The 18,637-nt window shown below is 38.0% G+C and overlaps 1 protein-coding gene and 1 long non-coding RNA gene across 13 annotated transcripts in view; one reads left to right on the forward strand and one right to left on the reverse strand.

Moving 5' to 3' along the window:
* The window catches only part of zmym4.2 (zinc finger MYM-type containing 4, tandem duplicate 2), a 50,610-nt gene that overhangs the window by 5,122 nt on the left and 26,851 nt on the right, over positions 1-18,637 (reverse strand). For all 12 annotated transcript variants that reach the window (XM_082187027.1, XM_082187028.1, XM_082187021.1 and 9 more), the window contains 21 exons: positions 17,878-18,069; positions 17,674-17,729; positions 17,464-17,538; positions 14,550-14,628; positions 13,943-14,150; positions 13,729-13,858; positions 12,253-12,468; positions 11,365-11,512; positions 10,233-10,348; positions 9,892-10,116; positions 8,690-8,840; positions 8,380-8,555; positions 5,456-5,624; positions 5,145-5,273; positions 4,980-5,020; positions 4,675-4,801; positions 3,767-3,876; positions 1,490-1,661; positions 1,169-1,375; positions 902-1,002; positions 142-271 (listed from right to left, as the gene is read on the reverse strand). In XM_082187027.1, the coding sequence (XP_082043153.1) occupies positions 142-271; positions 902-1,002; positions 1,169-1,375; positions 1,490-1,661; positions 3,767-3,876; positions 4,675-4,801; positions 4,980-5,020; positions 5,145-5,273; positions 5,456-5,624; positions 8,380-8,555; positions 8,690-8,840; positions 9,892-10,116; positions 10,233-10,348; positions 11,365-11,512; positions 12,253-12,468; positions 13,729-13,858; positions 13,943-14,150; positions 14,550-14,628; positions 17,464-17,538; positions 17,674-17,729; positions 17,878-18,069 (2,958 nt within the window). The remainder of the gene's footprint in view (positions 1-141; positions 272-901; positions 1,003-1,168; positions 1,376-1,489; positions 1,662-3,766; positions 3,877-4,674; positions 4,802-4,979; positions 5,021-5,144; positions 5,274-5,455; positions 5,625-8,379; positions 8,556-8,689; positions 8,841-9,891; positions 10,117-10,232; positions 10,349-11,364; positions 11,513-12,252; positions 12,469-13,728; positions 13,859-13,942; positions 14,151-14,549; positions 14,629-17,463; positions 17,539-17,673; positions 17,730-17,877; positions 18,070-18,637) is intronic.
* Positions 14,628-17,297, forward strand: LOC309511797. The gene is made up of 2 exons (XR_014210762.1): positions 14,628-14,767; positions 16,744-17,297. It is a non-coding gene; the product is annotated as an uncharacterized lncRNA (long non-coding RNA).

Genomic DNA, 18,637 nt, shown 5'->3' on the forward strand with positions numbered 1-18,637 from the left:
GTAAATGGGACTAAGTCTGTCTACCAAGTACATTTATATAATAATTAATTTCAGTCAAGGTGATTTGGTCCAGTATTGTTTCTGAATTGTAGAAATTGGTTTGCTTTATACCCAACATTTCATCCCCAAACTGAGACCTACAGGCATATTTGGGAGTCTCCATGTTGGGTTGGGCGTTCCTCCAGCGCACCCAGTCCTTCCAGGCATTGACGCCGTACTCGTGTTGCAGTTTGGAGAGGCTGTTTGGAAGCGCTGATGCACATTTACGACCCTACATGCCAACAAAACACATAATAATTAGACTTTCAGCTTTCCATAATGATAATGGCTAGGGACTGCATGATAATGGTTAAACTGATAATCATGATTATTTTACACTAAAGTGATTAAGACTTTTTTTCTTTTTACATTTCATCAGAATTATGGCACTTTCACCTAAGCACAAAACTCCTACGAAGGGTTTATTTTCCTAATATCAATTCCAATAATTGTTAACGGTTATCTATTAAAACAACAACAACAAAATAAAATTGTATTATAGCACAGAGGTTGCTTAAGTGCATTTATTTAAAAACCACATATCAAAACAATATAGTAGAGATTCATAATTGGATTTATTTGTTTGTCATTGAGAAGGTCGTGAGGGAACACAGAATGGCTGTCCACTTTTATTTCAAGACACAGAATATGCAGACTTCATTTCAATAGCAGTCTTTTTGCCATTTAATATTCAGACAGAAGCCCATATTGTGGTTTGATTAATTGTACAGCCCTACTTTTGATTTATTCACCCAACATTCTGCATCATACAGTAAATTCCACTATATTCCATTCACATTTTCCACATATCAAAAATTATTTTGATGGAGGTGAGGAATAATGCTGCTTTAGATGTTCTTACCTTTTTCTTCTGAGGGAAGCCGTCGTTTCCTCTCTTGTGAGATCTTCGTTTGCCAGAATCAGTGTCTTTTTGTGTTTGCTCTCTGAGAAGTTCAATGCTTTCTGAAATGTGAAAGGATAAAATATGAATGGAAGAAAATAAACAACTCGGATTGTGTTTGCGGGTTTGGACCTTTGAACTTTTTTTTTTTTGCTGGCGCAGGCTGGCAACTTAAAAAAAAAAAAAAACTCTTGCAGGGAAAGAGTTAATCCCAGGAGAAGCTCTTACCGACTGGGAAATCAGCCTCCAGGTCCATCTGTGGCTCTTCTGCTGAGGTAGAGACGGGGGTCAGTGTGGCAGATCTGGACGGAGGAGGTCTTTCAGGCTCTGGGGGTTGATCCCATGTCTGAGCTGAAGACACAGAGTCCTCCTCCCAACTCAGATTGTTGGAAAGGGCTTCAAAATCAAGGTCCTCCATAATGTTACCAGTCTGATCTGTGTAACAAAACAAGAAGCTTCAAAAGATACGTATGTGTCAAAAACAAATGTACATTTGCAGATTTAGTACAGAGCCTAAACACCATAACCTTCAAATTTTCCATTACATACCACTAGATGTGATGCATTTCTCCCTCTCTGTATCCTCAGCCACCATCTCCGCCATCATGAGGAGCTCAGCCTCCAGAGGGTCATCAGGGATCTTCTCTTTGATTTCCTGAATGGTCTTCACAATGTGCTCAGCACTGTCCAGAGTCGTGGGGAAAAACAAGGGCACTGGAACCTGCAAAGAGAAATAGAGGCACATTTACATCATCAGACTACAGAACTACTATGGCTGCCCCTGACTACAGTTTTTATAGTTGACAAGTTCATTGAAGACATTAGTCGACTAGTTTCAGGGCTGAGAAAGAATATTATATGCAGCATTGTTCTACATTACAGAGAAATACTGAACCATAATAATGAGGCATTATAATATAAATTAAGCACTTAAGCGCATGCATAAAGCTAGCATAACGTGTCGCACTGCATTGGCAAAAGTAATGATTATAAATGAGAAAAAAACAGACTGAGCATTTTAATCATTTATTAAAACATCAGTCAGTGTCAGCTGCAAAGGAAAAGTTGATGATGCTGACTCATCTCCGCAGTATAGTGGATGTGCATATTGTCAAAAGTCATGCAGCAAGGGCGCTACTAATTTAGCTTCCACGCTCCACGCAATCACTTATATGTTTGCCTAAGTAGTTATCTAGGTTAACAATTACTTTAGTGTGGCAGCCATGTAAAGTTGCCAACGTTAGGCTACTAATGTATCAAATAAGCCATGTTTGAGGTCGATGAATGTTAGACGACGTTTGACGCCCTGTTAACGATCTGTCCATCACGGACTGAATCTAGGCAATTTCTGTGGAGTTTTTTTTTCTGCTACTAACTGACTAAAAATTTGGTTGATTAAGCCTCTTCTCACCGACGAGCGTTTAGTCGACTACTAGATGGCAGCCCTAAAAACTACATTGAGCCACAGCAGCAGATGTTTACAGACATACTTTTAGGGCTGGGTACCGAGTTCGATACTTTTTAGGTACCGACCGAATTGCCTCGATACTATCGAGTATCGAAAAATGACTTGTTCGGTACCAGATTTCGATACCTAAGGGGTTAACTCGTCAACGTCAGTACTCAAACAAATACATATGAAATGCACAACGACACACAAAGTCGCTCACGCACATACACGCAAACTCTACACACACAAGACGCACGGAACTCTCCGCACACATACTCATATGAGACGCGAGCACACACACACACAAACTCTCGCACATACTCAATGAGACGCGAGCACACAACATACAAACTCTCCGCGCACATATTCATATGAGACGCGAGCACACACACATAATACCTTAAAGATGTGGAAAAGTCGATCAAAAGTGTGGGTACATTTCTCCAGGCTCGATGCCAACAGCGCGCGATGCAGTATTTGCGGTAAAATAATTGCTGCAAAGACCGGTAGGCCTACCACAACAAATATGATGAAGACCTTGACAGTGCACGGAGTAAACATAATAGCAGAAAGTTGCTTCGTCTTCGACTGGTAAATGAAGAGATACCTCGTTGATCACTCTGACAGTGTTTATATTGCAATAATAACCCACTGAATGGACACTGCCGTTCAAAAATGTGTTGGTTAGTCCGAATTTTTTTTCAGTAAGGATGCATTAAAGTTATCAAAAGTGACATTAAAACATGTGTAATGTTACAAAATATTTCGTTTTTAAATAAATGCTGTTCTTTTGAATTTTTTATTAATCAAAGAATCATGAAAAAAATTATCAGTTTCCAAAATATTAAGCAGCAAACTGTTTTCATATTTCTGAAGGATCATGTGACACTGAAGTAATGATTTTGAAAATTCAGCTTTGACATCACAGGAATAAATTACATTTTGAAATATATTCAAATAAGATTTTAAATTGTAATACTATTTCACAATATTACAAGTTTTACTGTATTTTTTATATATAAAAAAAAAAATCCAGCTTTGGTGAGCATGAGCTCTTTATAAAACATTTTTTGTTCCTTTGTGCACTGGCTAAGGAGCATGAGTCAAACTGAAAAAAAGAGGTAATGTGTTATGTAATCTTGTTAAAATGGATTTCATAAAATTGGTATCGAAAAAAAGTATCGTTAGGAACCGGTATCGAAACTGAGGTATCGAAATTGGCACCGGATCGAAAGATTTTGAACAATACCCAGCCCTATATACTTTTAACATGCTTAAAGGAATATATGCATTTTAAACATCTGTGACATGCTGTTCCTAAAGAAAATAATCTTGGCTTGAAAGTGAGGACGAGGAAGGGTAGAGAGTAGATGTACCGGAAATGGAAGCCCAACAGACTTTGGAATGTATTGGGTGTAGAGATGCATGGGAACTGGCACATAGACTGGCACCGGCACAGGCAGGACTATCACTCTAGGCTTTTCATCTGCAGGACAAAAGAGACGTCGACATATGCAACGGGTATTGCAACATATGTTTTGTAAAAAAAAAAAAAAAAAAAAAAAAAAAAAAAAAAAAAAGTCACTGACTACGTTTACAAGCTGTCAAATATCGGGTTATGTTCGGGTTAAGGTCACTATTTGGGTTTCTGAAACATTAGGAATAACCCGTTTACATGCGTGAGCAGAGAGAGTTACTCCTGTATACATGGAATTTGTAATCAATTGGCAATATCCCGATGTAAACGGCGACGCACGGTTAGCGTCTGGACGTACGGACAACCTTAAGACGCAATATGCGTAATTTCCGATTCTTCTTCCTGTATCCAAAGACAACAACAACAGCACGCGGATAATGAATAGTTCGGGGCAGATAGCTTTGTTTGCGCTTTCCTCCTCACTCCAAAAGTGTGGTGCTGTGCTGCGTCTCGCCATGTTTACCTCTACTTCTTGTTTACTTCCGGTATACTGCACGCGGGTTTTTGTATGCGCCATCTCTACTCAAAAGACCAAGATTCCTTGCGAATAGAACATGCGCAGAACACAAATCAATGTTCCTTTGGATGGGGATATGCCGATACGCGTTTACATGACCAAATATTCGGGTTAGAAAAGGGGTACCCCAGGGATCATATTCGGGTTTTTAAAAACCAGGATATGAGCATATTCGGGTTTTTGCCGGTGTTTACATGGCCGCGCGCGACCGGGTTATTGCTAATATTCCGGTTTTGAACGGGTTATTGGCTGCATGTAAACGTAGTCAATGTCACACAGCTGGTTAATACCTATTTGTGTCGCAGCATCAGTGGTGTGGGGTTTACAGGATGTGGCTTTGTTTTTGCTTATGGATTTATATGGCAAGTCCTTGTTCCGGATTTGGGATGATGAGACAGGAGCTTTCACAGCATTTTTCTGTGAGCAGAGCAAGAACAAAAGATCTGTTCACAGCAAATGTTTTTTTTTTTTGCTGAAATAAAAATAACAATTGGAACAGTCTGAATTCAGATTCTGCTCTCAACAAATACGAGTTATAGAAAATCTCATGTTTAAGACTGTGGGTGTAAATACAGATTTTTCCAGACAAACTCACATGTTCTGTAACTTTCACAGTAACAGCAGCTGGAACAGAGCCTGAGGAAAGGGTTAAATGTGAGTGATTTGAGCAACAAACAATGCATCTCAGTCTTTAACCTTATGCATTATGTATAAGTGTTCAGTTCAGTTTAAATGATTAATGTTCCTGTGGTTAAATCACCTTTCGGATCGGTGTTTCTGAGAACACCTGGCTGTTTGTTAGATGCATTTGAAAGTGAAACAACACTGGCAATGACTGGTGTGCCATCTTTAATACTTTGAGGGACTGCAGAGGTTACTGGAGTCGCACCTGTGGAGAGAGTGACATCACCAGGCTAAAGAAAGTGAAACATTTAGGATATGCCACACTGACCCCCAGCCAATTACAGAATCTACAGCATGAACCAAAAATTGAAAAAATAAAAGCAGTGAGAGACAAGCAGACCAACCCAAATATCTAAGTAATTTAAGTTAATTTAAGAGAGAACATACTCTGTGTGGCTTGAGATTGCTTTGTAGCTTTGATGACGGCTCCAGTGACGCCCTGCAGACTGCAAAAGAACATCAGGCACCGCAGGCTGCAGAAATGCTTTATCTCACCCAGCCACTTCACGGTCTCTGTGGTTTTCTTGGCCTGCCTGCACATGGAGCACTTTATTTCCTGTAAAATTGTGCAGCAGGAACACTTAATGTTACTTTTTTTTAGAAGCCACATTGTTTGCATAATGTCCCAAAGTCCAATGTTGCAGCAACTTATTATGGCACAATGTGACCTCCTCATGGCCTTTTTTCTAACTATCTACATAAGTAATCAAGTAACTAAATAACTACACTATATAACTAATTTAACTTAAAATAACTAATTCACTTAAATAACTAAACTAAGTCAATAAGTAAATTACTAAGCAAATAAACAAAACAAATAACTACAAACTAAACTAAGGTCCCGTTTACACCTGGTATTAAGATGCGTTTTGGTTGACCGGACCACAAGTGGAGGACGCTAAATACAGGTGTAAATGAGGTCTAAAACGTTTTGAGCTTGTCCACTTTCAACCACTTCCAGAGGTAGCAGCTCATGTGGTCGAATGCATTCGAACAACCGCAAAAGGCCGCCTACTGACCTAATTGGTAAACATTGTGGGAAGTGCGCTAGACAGACTGGATTAAAACATTGTCAGCTGAGGATCTAAGATTGGTTTGAAGATGAAAAGCGTACCAAGCACAATGTTCTCATACCATTGTCTGGTGGCTGTCAAAAAAAAAAAAAGAAAGATGATGCTAGGGATGCACCGATACCCTTTTTTCAGAATCGATCCGATACCAGCGCAGTTTTTTTTTTTATCCAGTAGAATTTCTATAACTCTGTGTTGAACTGATAATAAGAACTGAAAAAAAGAAAAACAACTAAAAATATTATGATCATAATAATAATATAAAATAATCGGACATAAATGCTATTATAAACTAGCCTGGGTTTCCCCATGCTGCCTTGAGCGCAGCGCGATTTTATTCACGCTGCTAGGCAGCCTGGATACCATGGACCAGATTTTCGCCTCAGCGAGGGGACCAATCACAGAATGGGGAGGGAGCAGCAAAACGATGACGACGTCTATGCGACACACCGAAGCAGTTTGTTTATATCTATGGATCCAACATAGCATCAGACGCGAAGTTACCTTTCGATGCAGCCTTAGATAGTGTTCCAAGTAGTTTAGAACGCAAGTTTATTTCGTCTTCTTCCTCGTCGAATTTCTGTCGCTCTACATTCATCATCTGGTATAATTGAAACGACTGGCTATGAGGTACGTACAGGCGTATTTGATAGACATTCGTAGCGCCCAATAAACGGCTCTGGGCATTCGTAAACCACGCCTCAAATACGAGAAAATGAACATGTGGTTCCCAGACCACGTCTCAATGAGAAAGAGGTCTGATGTTAGCCAGGCTAATTATAAACTAGATTAGTGGATAATTCAGCAGTAAAATTTAGTCTAGAAAAATCACGAGAGCACAATAATTGTATAAAATCTGAACATTTTGTGAAAAAAACATTTAGTGGGGAACAAATTAGAGACAATAAGTGTAACACTAAATCTGGTAAAACGTTACACATTGCTCTTTGTACTGTTGTAAAATACATTAATGAAAAACAAGATTATTTTATATATAGCCTACTATAAAAGAGACATTTTTAAAATGTATAGCACAGCTGTTTAATGAGGTAGCAACATATGATTGATAGGACAGAACAAGAATGGCTATTAATAATTTTTCATTGTGTCACTGTATTATGATATGAAAGGCTCCAATACAGTGCAGCACAAAGCGCTTATGCGCATCCCGAGCTCAGAATGATGCGCTTGAAGCAACATAAGTCACAGCGCGCAGCGCGTCGAGTCCGCATTGAAAAGTTTAAAGCACAAAGAAAATACATATTGATGCGTAGTGTATTATACAGTATCTATCTATGCAATCGTCTATTCAGCACTTTCTTTTAACAGTTTTAAATTTCAGTTACTGTGCGCGTGAAGAACAAATAGTGCTCTGACTTTACTCCAGTGTTGTGATCTAACAGACACCCGGTAGAAAATAACATGATTAAGGTACAGCAATAAAGTCCAGCAAGATAAAGTTGTTTTATGCGAAACCATAGACCTTTATCTACAGATCAAGTAAAATAATAGTAACATTGAATCATCTTGGAGAGAGTTTCATCGTGTTAACTGTCGTAACCGAACGCGACGCGCTGTTTGAATGCTGAATGAAGAATGATTGACAGCCGCAGCTGAGGGAAACGTTTACGTGATCTTGAATTTAATGACTTAAATATTAATTTCTATCTCACATTATACTACTTCAGAACACTTATAATATTGTGCACGAAAACTTATGGTGCTTTATAATGTTTTGGGTGCCTTTTGTGGAGCTTAACAATAACACAATAGTATATGCACAATATCGGATTTGGATCGGCCTCGTCGGACCGATACCCGATCCGGCAAAAATGGCAGTATCGGAGCCGATACAGATACTGAGTATCGGAGCATCCCTAGCTGATGCTATCTTTATGTTTTTTCCGTCGTCTCCTGGCACGTTCATATGTAAATTGCACGAGCTTATTTACTCCATTAGATTGAAAGAAATAGGAAAAAAAAGAAAGAAAAAAACAAACATACATTTACCCGTCCATAGACCCTCCCCTCGAAGAAATCAGGACAGAAGTGGTTGAAAGTGGACAGAAGAGACAGACTAAAATACCAGGTAAAACGGGTATGTGTCTCCCTCGTCTACTTGTGATCCGATCGATCAAAACACATCTTTACACCAGGAGTAAACAGGGCCTAAATAACTACATAAGATAGATGCACAACTAAGTAAATAACTAAAACAAATAACTAACGAACTAATATTACCTGATGGATTAATGAACTATATTTTGACACGCAATCTTTCCCACAGAACGCCTCTTGCTTGCCATCGAAGACCTCGGTCACCACAGTCTTTGAGGCGCTGTCACAGTAGAAGCAGTTGCAACAGTGTTTCTTCCCCCAACGCTTGAAAAGGTTACTCTCAACGAGTGACTTGCATCCTGTACAGAAATAAATAAATCCACAAACACAAGGTCACATATACAAATTGACAACCCACATTTGTGATTTAAAAAAAAAAAAAAAACATTTCCAAACAATAAAATAATAAGATCTCATTAATGCTTTAGCTTACTCTCACTGCAGAAAGAACGGTCAACCTTGTTTATCCTCCTCACAATTTTCTGAGTTTTATTGAGCTTGCAGTTTTCACAGCAAGCCACCACGTTGTTGATCCTTCTGAACTCCTCAATACAAGCATTATCGCAGAAAGCGTACATTTTCCTCTGGAAGACCAGATACAAAAAAAGGAAAAAAGAGGTTAAAGTCGACAACCAATACAGTTTGGTTATTTTTCAAATTTTGTCTAAGTACTTTTAAATTAAATAAATTAAAGTAGCTGTATAGTTTTTCTTGAAAATAATACTGTAGTTTGGTTAATAATAATAATAATAATAATAATAATAATAATAAAAACAGGAACAAAAATAAAACCATTTTCAAGGGGTAATGAGATTAACTTTTTTTTTACTATTTTATTATGTTCCCTGAGGTTCACTTATGTTAAAAATAATAATAATTTGCACGCAAAAATATGCGGAGAAACTTATTTTCTACCTTCATTCCGACCCTGAACTGATCCATTTTAAGCGGCGACTGCTTTAAGGCTTGTCAGTAAACAACCACTGTTATGAACCACTAATGTCATTGCACAGGAAACGGTATCAACGGTCATTAAGTGTTTTTAAAACATTATCCATATAAAACAGTCATTTACAGGCAAAGCATAGTGAAATCATTTACTTGCAGTTTGTGATGCAGCTGCTGTCAGGTCCAAAAGAGTTGGCTGCTTCATCTTTCAACTAAAGTTTCTTTGCAAACACTATTACACAGTGCCTCATTTAGAAAAACAAAAGCTCTGAACTCTGACGTGATCCGGGACGCGTGCGTCAAAAACTGAATGTGGATCTGTATACTGTATCCAGTGATTATAATGGGTTCTATTTGCTTTTGACGCTCACATCCAGTGTGAGATGTCAGACAGTAGGCAGGGCCTATGGTGCTATGATGTATTCATTCATCGATGTCTGGCTCTGGAGGCGGTGATACATAAATGTATTGGTCACAGATCCCACAATATCAAACAAGTGATTTTTGGAGCTTGATTAAATAAATGCTTTGTTTATAGTGAACTATAACGTTTTAAATGGTACAAAGAGCTCTTTTATGCCAAAAGATCAAGGCACATTTTATTTCTCATGTCATGACCCCTTTAAAACCAAGTTTTATAATTGACCTAATAAAACAAGTGGGTCCGGTAGTAGTGAACACGAGTACCTTGAACTCCAGCAGCTCTGGTCTGTGGAAGAATAAGTTCAGACACTGATAGCAGGGGATCTTGGCGACTGTCTGCACCGGACCACCGGGAGCGCTAGTCTTCGCTGATGAGCTGGACTCTGATGAAGCAGGTTTGGGAGCAGCAGGTTTTGGGGTAGATGTGGTGTTGGTTGTAGATGTTGCCATGTTCACCTGTTTGCTAGGTTTTGTCTTACTGAAGGATTCCTGAACCAAACAAAACAAAAGATCAACACAAACTAATATCATTCAAATCGCTCAACATTGACATTTCTTCATAGTTTTATAGGAATCGTACGTGTCAGATATAAATGGCACTATACCTTATATGCTAGAACACAGGAAAAGGAGCAGAAGTTCTGAACGGATCCATCAAACATGGCTATGTGGTACTGAGGTACTAGTTTCAGCTTGCAGTTGTTGCATTCCACTGGAATACCTTGTTTGCATCCAGACAATAAAGACATTTTTCAAACATCACACAGAAAAAACAACAGTTGTATGTCAAATTGAATAAATTCGTTAATGGCATTAAAATGTAATTTATAAAAATGCTTTTTTTTATATATATATATATATATAAATAAAATGTATATAGAAACATGCATTAACTGTATATAACAAATGCATTAACTTTAAAAGCAATAGTGTTGACTAGACTAATTAAACCAGTGGATTTTGTATTGCCTGGGTGACCATCTATACTGTCATGTATTTATCATTATTTAAGGGACAGTTCACACAAAAATTAATTCTGTCATTTACTCACCCTCAAGTCATTCCAAAACTGTATGACCTTCTCTTTTTCTGTGGAACACAAAAGAAGATATTTTGAAATTTTTTGCAAGTGTTGTTTGTTTATAGCTCTATACAATAAAAATAAAAAAAGTCAATGGGGTCCAATGTTTTGTCAAAATATCTTCTGTTGTGTTCCACAAAAAAAGAAAGAAAATTAAACAGTTTTGAAACGATATGAGGGTGAGCAAATTATGAATTTTATTTTTTTAAGAAGTTCTAGTTCTTATGGAGTTGATATTTCATAAAAATCTTAAATATACTCCCATACACTATATTGCACTTCACATTTTATACACAACCGTTCAAAATTTGGGGGTCAGAAAGATTTATTTTTTATTTTTTAGAGGAATTATTTTACTCTGCAAAGATGCATTACATGGATCAAGCGACAGTAAAGACATTTATTTTACAAGATTTCTATTTCAAATATATATTTTTTCCTGTATTTCTGATTAAATAAATGCAGCTTTGGTTAGCATAAGAGACTTTTCAAAACGATTTTAAAAATCTTACCAGCCTCAAACTTTTAATGGTATTGTAGGTATTGGCTAATATCTTAAAGAAATTATGGGTACTCGTGCTCTGACTCTAAAAATGGTATCTGTGCATTTCAACAATTAAGCGCACAGAGTTGTGGTAAATATATGTTCATGGTACCTGACGAACTGGTCTGGCCTTTACTCGCTGTGACACAGGAAGCGGAGCAGAAAAGCTCCCTGACGCCCTCTGAGTTGGGACTGTCCACCGCATCTGCAGCCGGGCGCAGGGTGTGACACATTTTGCAGGTGACAAGTTTCAGACTTCTCTATAAGTGAAGATCAGTTTATTCAATTTATTTATTTGCACTTATAATTTTCTGTTAAAGTGCCCCTATTATGCAATTTGAAAGGTTTCTTATCTTGTTTTGGAGGTCTCCTGCAATAGGTCAAAAAACACTTTCATTTTCTCATAATATACTTTGAACATCACCTCATTTCTCTCCTCTGATTGGTCAGACCAGTTTGTTGGTGTGCTGCTTACAGTGCATGTTGGAAACAAAAGATGCTTCCTCAGCAGTGATACAAACAGTAACGATGGCGTCGGATTTTCCATATTAATTTCAGCTAGAGTCTTCAACCTTTTGAAGTGCAGCAATGTGGATTCACAGCATCTTCTCGACATGTTGACAACACAAACCAAACTCTTCAAGTCTCAGCTACAACTACAGTGTTTGAGGGTCAAAGTAGACGCTGTTTGTGGGCAGCCGATGAAGTCCATATGCTAGCATTATGCAAATTTGTTATACTGTTACGTAGGTATGTAACAGTAAGTGAGACTTGAATTGCTGACGACATGTTTCGGTATTTCAAAATTGATTCAGATTCTTTCTTTTAGGAGACAATAACTTTATTTGTCATGCCCTTTGACCTTTAAAACTCTGCAGACCTTTTACAAATCACAAACAGCTATATTACACACTGCATGAAAGGTAATATTCGAAAAATCATAATAGGGGCACCAGGACTGAAAGCTTAATGAGTCCTATTACTATTCCCTTGCAGTTACCTGTTTAAAAGCTAGGAGGCAGTTTTGTTTGCAGAACTTCATAACTCTGTCCTCCATCCACAGAGACGGACACTGACTGTCTGAGCCATAGCAGTATCCACCACAGTTCACACAGCTGTTCATGTTCAGCTTATTGGAGGAGCGGAACTGGTTGAAGCAGCTGTCGCTGCACAGCTTATGGATGGAGCCCATGAAGTTCACTTCATGACTATGAGTCTGAGAAATTACACAATATCAGATCTTTAGAAACTTTAGAAAAAATATATTAATTAGACAATCAGAGCAACAAAATATACCTTTTCACTTCATTAAATCTATTTCCGATTAAGCACAAAAGAATATCACAGCCCTGCATCTTGAAAAAAAAAAAAATTTCTACTGATTTGCAAAAAGGGCCTAATATTACCTATTTTGATGATGCCAAGTTCAAAAATATCAATAAATCTTTCCATCACATAGTTTTGTATTTTTTCTTCACAACATACGATTTTTCAAATAATATATTCTAAATGTATCAGCTTTAATGCACATATCAAAACAACAAAAGCAGTCAAATGTGAAAGTTTTGGTTTTAATTATAAATAGAAGAATTCTAGATGTACTATTTAACATACAATCTGCAGTGGGGACATTTTTTTAAATACTAAACGGCAATAAGCGTTGTGCTTTGCTACTTTTCTTATGAAACAAGTCTCAACTTTAAAATTCTGTCAATTTTAAATCAACAATTAATATCGTTTTAACACTCTTTAATATGTGACAGATTGCTGTAGTTCTTCAGTTTAAGCGGAATGTGAACTGATGATCTCTTCCTCTTTACTATTAAGTCATAGCACGAAATAAACATGAATGAACATCAGAAGGTATGTTGAAAAAAACCCGAAAGGCATCATGTCTCATGTTATTACTCAATCAGTGGGAAAGACGGCTAGTATCACGTAACGTTACATTTTCCTCAGAAAAGCCATTCAATGACCATAACTTGTTAGGCTTGGTGCAATAGTCAGTGTCGGCTGTGCATCGATTACATTACTTGTGGGGGACCGTGGCACTGCCCCCATTGTTATTTGGCTTTAAAAAAAAAAAAAAAAAAAAAAAAAAGTAGTTCAGTTGGACAACTACAGCACGAGCTGCAGAGTCGCAACAGGAATCAGATTTCACTTATCCCGAGAGTAAGGAGAGATGACTGACAGGGCGATGTCAGAAGATCTGGTGTGCAACAGATCCTCAGCGTCATCTGCAAATATCTTATCTTGTAAAATGTGGATAGTACCGCCGCTCCCTACACACAGAGTACGTGTGATCGTGAATTCGACAGCAAAAGTGAAAAGCGAACGCGCATTCAAAAGCTATATTAACGCGGATACAGATAGCGATACAATAATCGAGCACCCCCATGAATCTATAGCAAATCAAATTAAATCGAAACGCAAGTTTGTGAATTGAAATCGAATTGAATTGTAGAAGTCTACTCACCATTCCCGTCTTCTGACACACACTGCACTTGAAGTTTAAAGCACTGAGGCATTTCTGACTGCAAAACTCCTTCAAGGTCCCTAACATGTCCACCGGGCCAATTACGGTGTTCTGCTGGTCACAAATCTCTCTGAGGGTAAAGAAGGTACATCATCAAGTCAATTCATTCCAGCAATATACAACTATACAGTTGAATGAAATGTTGTAAGCGTACTTAAGGCAGCAGTGACATGTTTTCGCCTTGCTGCTGCAGAGACATTCAGGTGAGCAGAAGAGTTTAGAAGAGTCACTGCACTGGAATGCTGTTTGTCCCTTCAGCAGGACCTTATTACAGGCTCTGCACAGCAAACCAGTTCGATTAAAAGGTTGAATAGGTTTGGCTGAGATTGATGGTGCCTTTGCTGGGACGCCTTCTGGATCTCCTGTGACATGAAGAGGATCATGTAAGAATGCAAGAACTGACTTTAGACCCAAAAAGGTGCTTTTTATCCTGTTTGAAGGATGGTTACTATAAAATTATGACAGAAAGTCACATGTATGTGTGTCTGTATGTATGTGTATTATTTATTATATATATATAATAGTCTTTTATTTGTTGTTTGTTGATTTTCAAATATAAAACTTGTTGAAATGTTTTCAGTGTGAGCATCAGTTATTTGAGAACACTTTCATCTCGTTTTAACAAAACAGTGATAATATTGATAATCGCGATAATTTTGGTCACTATTATCGTGAAATTAAATTTCCATACCGTCCCATCCCTAATATACACACATACATATATATACATATCCAGCTTACAACTACTGTAATGCTTATACCGATGGATGCGGTGGAAGTATTTACTCCAACAGAAAATGCAGCTCGGATATTGACATCATCGGGTGTTTGGTCAAAATCCTGAAAGCAGAAACACATTTGGATAATCCAGTCACTCATTTACAAAAATCTGTGCACTCAACAATAATAGAAAATAGGTGGATAACATCAAATAATTATTACAAAAAGCCCAAATTCATATAGCTCACATACTTTTTAGGTTGCAGGTTTGAGAAGCCCAGACTCACACCTCACACCCGCTCTGATGTGCACTTCACACATCCACCATCACCTCCTGCAACCCCTCTCCTCCCCCCTTCTGCCATCCAACCTGAGCTTAAGGTCTGTGTGGAGGACGTGAGCCGAGTCTTCAAAAAACAGAAGACTAGGAAAGCTTCAGGCCCAGACGGCATCTCATCTGCTTGTCTAAAAGCCTGCGCTGACCAACTGGCCCCAGTCTTCACGCAGATCTTCAACAGATCATTGGAGCAGTGTGAAGTTCCCTGCTGCTTCAAACGCTCCACTATCATTCCGGTTCCCAAAAAACCTAAAATCACTGGACTTAATGACTACAGACCTGTCGCTCTCACGTCTGTGGTCATGAAGTCGTTTGAAAGACTGGTGTTGGCCTATCTGAAGGACATCACTGGACCCCTTCTGGATCCCTTTCAGTTTGCTTACAGAGCAAACAGGTCTGTGGATGATGCAGTCAACATGGGACTGCACTATATCCTGCAACATCTTGACAGACCTGGGACTTATGCACGGATCTTATTTGTGGACTTCAGTTCGGCCTTCAATACCATCATCCCTGATCTTCTCACAGCCAAACTGACCCAGCTCTCCATGCCATCCTCAATCTGTCAGTGGATCTCCAGCTTCCTGACAGACCGGCAGCAGCGAGTGAGACTGGGGAAGCTCACATCCAGGACCCTCACCATCAGCACTGGCGCACCCCAAGGGTGCGTTCTCTCCCCACTGCTCTTCTCCCTGTACACTAATGACTGCACTTCTAAAGACCCCTCTGTCAAGCTCCTGAAATTTGCAGACGACACCACCGTCATCGGTCTCATCCAAAATGGTGACGAGTCTGCTTACAGACTGGGGGTTGAACAGCTGGCTGTCTGGTGCAGCTATAACAACCTTGAGCTGAACACGCTCAAAACAGTGGAGATGATTGTGGATTTCAGGAGAAAATCCCCAGCACTCCCCCCTCTCACCATCATGAACAGCACTGTGGAAGCAGTGGAGTCATTCAGGTTCCTGGGCTCTACCATCTCTCAGGACCTGAAGTGGGCAAATCACATTGACTCCATTGTGAAAAAGGCCCAGCAGAGACTGTACTTCCTTCGCCAGCTGAAGAAGTTCAATCTGCCACAGGAGCTGCTGATCCAGTTCTACTCAGCCGTCATTGAGTCTGTTTTAAGCACTTCCATCACTGTCTGGTTTGGTTCAGCTACCAAATCGGACATCAGGAGACTACAACGGACAGTCCGGACAGCAGAGAGGATTATTGGTGCCCCCCTGCCAACCCTCCAGGACCTGTACTCTTCCAGAGTGAGGAAGAGAGCAGGTAAAATCATCACAGACTCCACTCACCCTGGACACCCCCTGTTTGAACTGTTACCGTCAGGACGGCGACACAGATCACTGGCCACAAGAACATCCAGGCACAGGAACAGTTTCTTTCCACAGGCCATTTCCCTTCTGAACACTTAACATGCCCCCCAAGGCATATGCCTGCAAGTGCAATACTCCCACTGTCTAGTGCAATATTCTCTTAACTCAGGTGATATTTATATTTATATTATTCATGCTACTCAAAATACTGTAAATATGTTCATAATCTGTAACATGCACGAGACTCCCACTGTCTAGTGTAATATTCTCTAACTCAGGTGATATTTATATTTATATTATTCATACTTCTCAAAATACTGTAAATATGTTCATAATCTGTAAATGTTTATTCAGACTAAACCCAACTGTGACCCCTTTTTTTTACTTTTTATACTATTTTATTTTATTTTATTTTTTTATATATTTTATTCTTAGAATTTGTATTACTATGTTTCTTGTTGTATTTGTATTTGTATATGTGCACTGGAAGCTTCAGTACCAAGAAAAATTCCTTGTGGGTGCAAGCACACTTGGCAATAAAGCTCTTTCTGATTCTGATTCTGATTCTGATTTTAGACTATATTTAGTCACATATTTATTGGCTGGAAATGCCATATGGTGTCATATCTTCTATATAACTTATAAACTACCACTCAAATGTTTGGGGTCAGTAAGATTTATTTATTTTTGAAAGAAGTCTCACCAAAACTGCATTTATTTGATAAATATACAGTAAAAATCATTAAATTATGATATATCTAGTATAAAATGTTTTATAATGTTGTCTATTTCAGTTTATTTTATATTTATTTCTGTGATGTCAAAGCTGAATTTTTCAGCATTACTCCAGTCTCCAGTGTCACATGATCCTTCAGAAAGCATTCGGATATGCTGGTTTGGCGCTCAAAAACATTTATTTTAATTATCAATGTATTATCAAAACAGTTGTGCTGCTTAATGTTTTTTTTGTTTTTTTGTTGTTGTTGTTGTTGTACAGTGATACATTTTTCCAGGATTTTTTGATGAATAGAAAATTCAAGAGAACTGCATTTATTTAAAATATAAACCGTTTGTGAAATTATGTCTTTAGATCAATTTAAGTCATCTTTGTTCAATAAAAGTATTAATTTCTTTAAAAAACAACAACAAAAAACGTACTGAGCCCAAACTTTTGAATGGTAGTTCATGTTGCTTGACAAATTACTTTTATGCCAAACAAACGTATAACTTTTCTCAGCATTTGGAAAATGCAAGTTTAAATTTCAGTATACTTCAGTAAAGTCTCAAGTAAAGCACCTCATCATCCTTAATGTTTCTCCCTGGAGTCTGTGGTGCTTTCTTCCACTCTTCATCCATTGGTTCATCCTTTATCTTCAAAGGTAGAATGACAGAGGTTGCTTAAATTTTTTTGTCAACAGCATGTGTTTGATGGATAAATGTAAGTGATTTTATGTGCTCTATGGATTAGCAAATCCAGTAAACATTAAACAGTGATGCTGTGCTGACCGTTGGAGCAGACGATTCCTTATTCCTGGTTTCTACGTCTTTGGCCTTCTTTGTTTCTGTTAAACAGGAAAAGTATACAAATCATGTTAAAATACAACAAAAATAAACAGTATAACACTTATTAACTTACTATTATTGTTTAATGTAAAGTTTTAAAGGAACAGGACTTTGAACCAACTAAAATGCAATCATTGGTGCAATTACCTGAATCTGCTAGGCCATCGACTTCCATCTTCTCATTGTAATCCTCATTCTGGTCCACTGCCATTTCATTCATGCAGTCCTCAACTTTAGTGATCACAAGCTCTTCTGAAGACTGTGCTGTGTCCTCTGCGTTGATCTCTCTGTACTTGTTCACCTCTGATTCAATGGGTTCATTCTTATGCTCACGGTGTCCTATAAACAGGGATGCAAACACATGTATGGTCAAAAAAGAGAGAGGTTATCGAAGCCCTCGCCCCGCCGCAAATATCCAGATACGTACTTGTGATGAATTTAATCCTTTGTAAGTTATCATTTTGCAGTGTAAGATTACAGTTAACACCTTTAAATATTACATAAATGTATTATGTATTTTTATTAAACTTAGTGAGTGTATAAATCAGCAGCAAAAAGTAATTCTTGAGAAAATCTGCACAGAAATTTTATAAAATCTAAACATGTTAATAAAAACTAATTACTATTAGTACTCTTATAAAATTCAATCAGGCAATCATACATTTCACAATTTTATATTTATATATGAATGTCAAGAATTCAGAAGTGTATATATTTATATAGCCTACACTACACAGAAATAATATACAATTAAATTAAGCTTATTTTAAATGTATTGTGCAGGCTTAGCTATAAAAAAATATAGGCTTTTAATAATCTTGCAGTGCACAAAACCATGATAATATGAAACGCTTCAAAACAGAGCGCACAAAGCGCGTATGCGCATCGCGGGTGCAGAATGATGTGC

The sequence above is a fragment of the Leuciscus leuciscus genome, assembly GCF_965113295.1.
Source record: "Leuciscus leuciscus genome assembly, chromosome: 12".
NCBI classification, from domain to species: domain Eukaryota; kingdom Metazoa; phylum Chordata; class Actinopteri; order Cypriniformes; family Leuciscidae; genus Leuciscus; species Leuciscus leuciscus.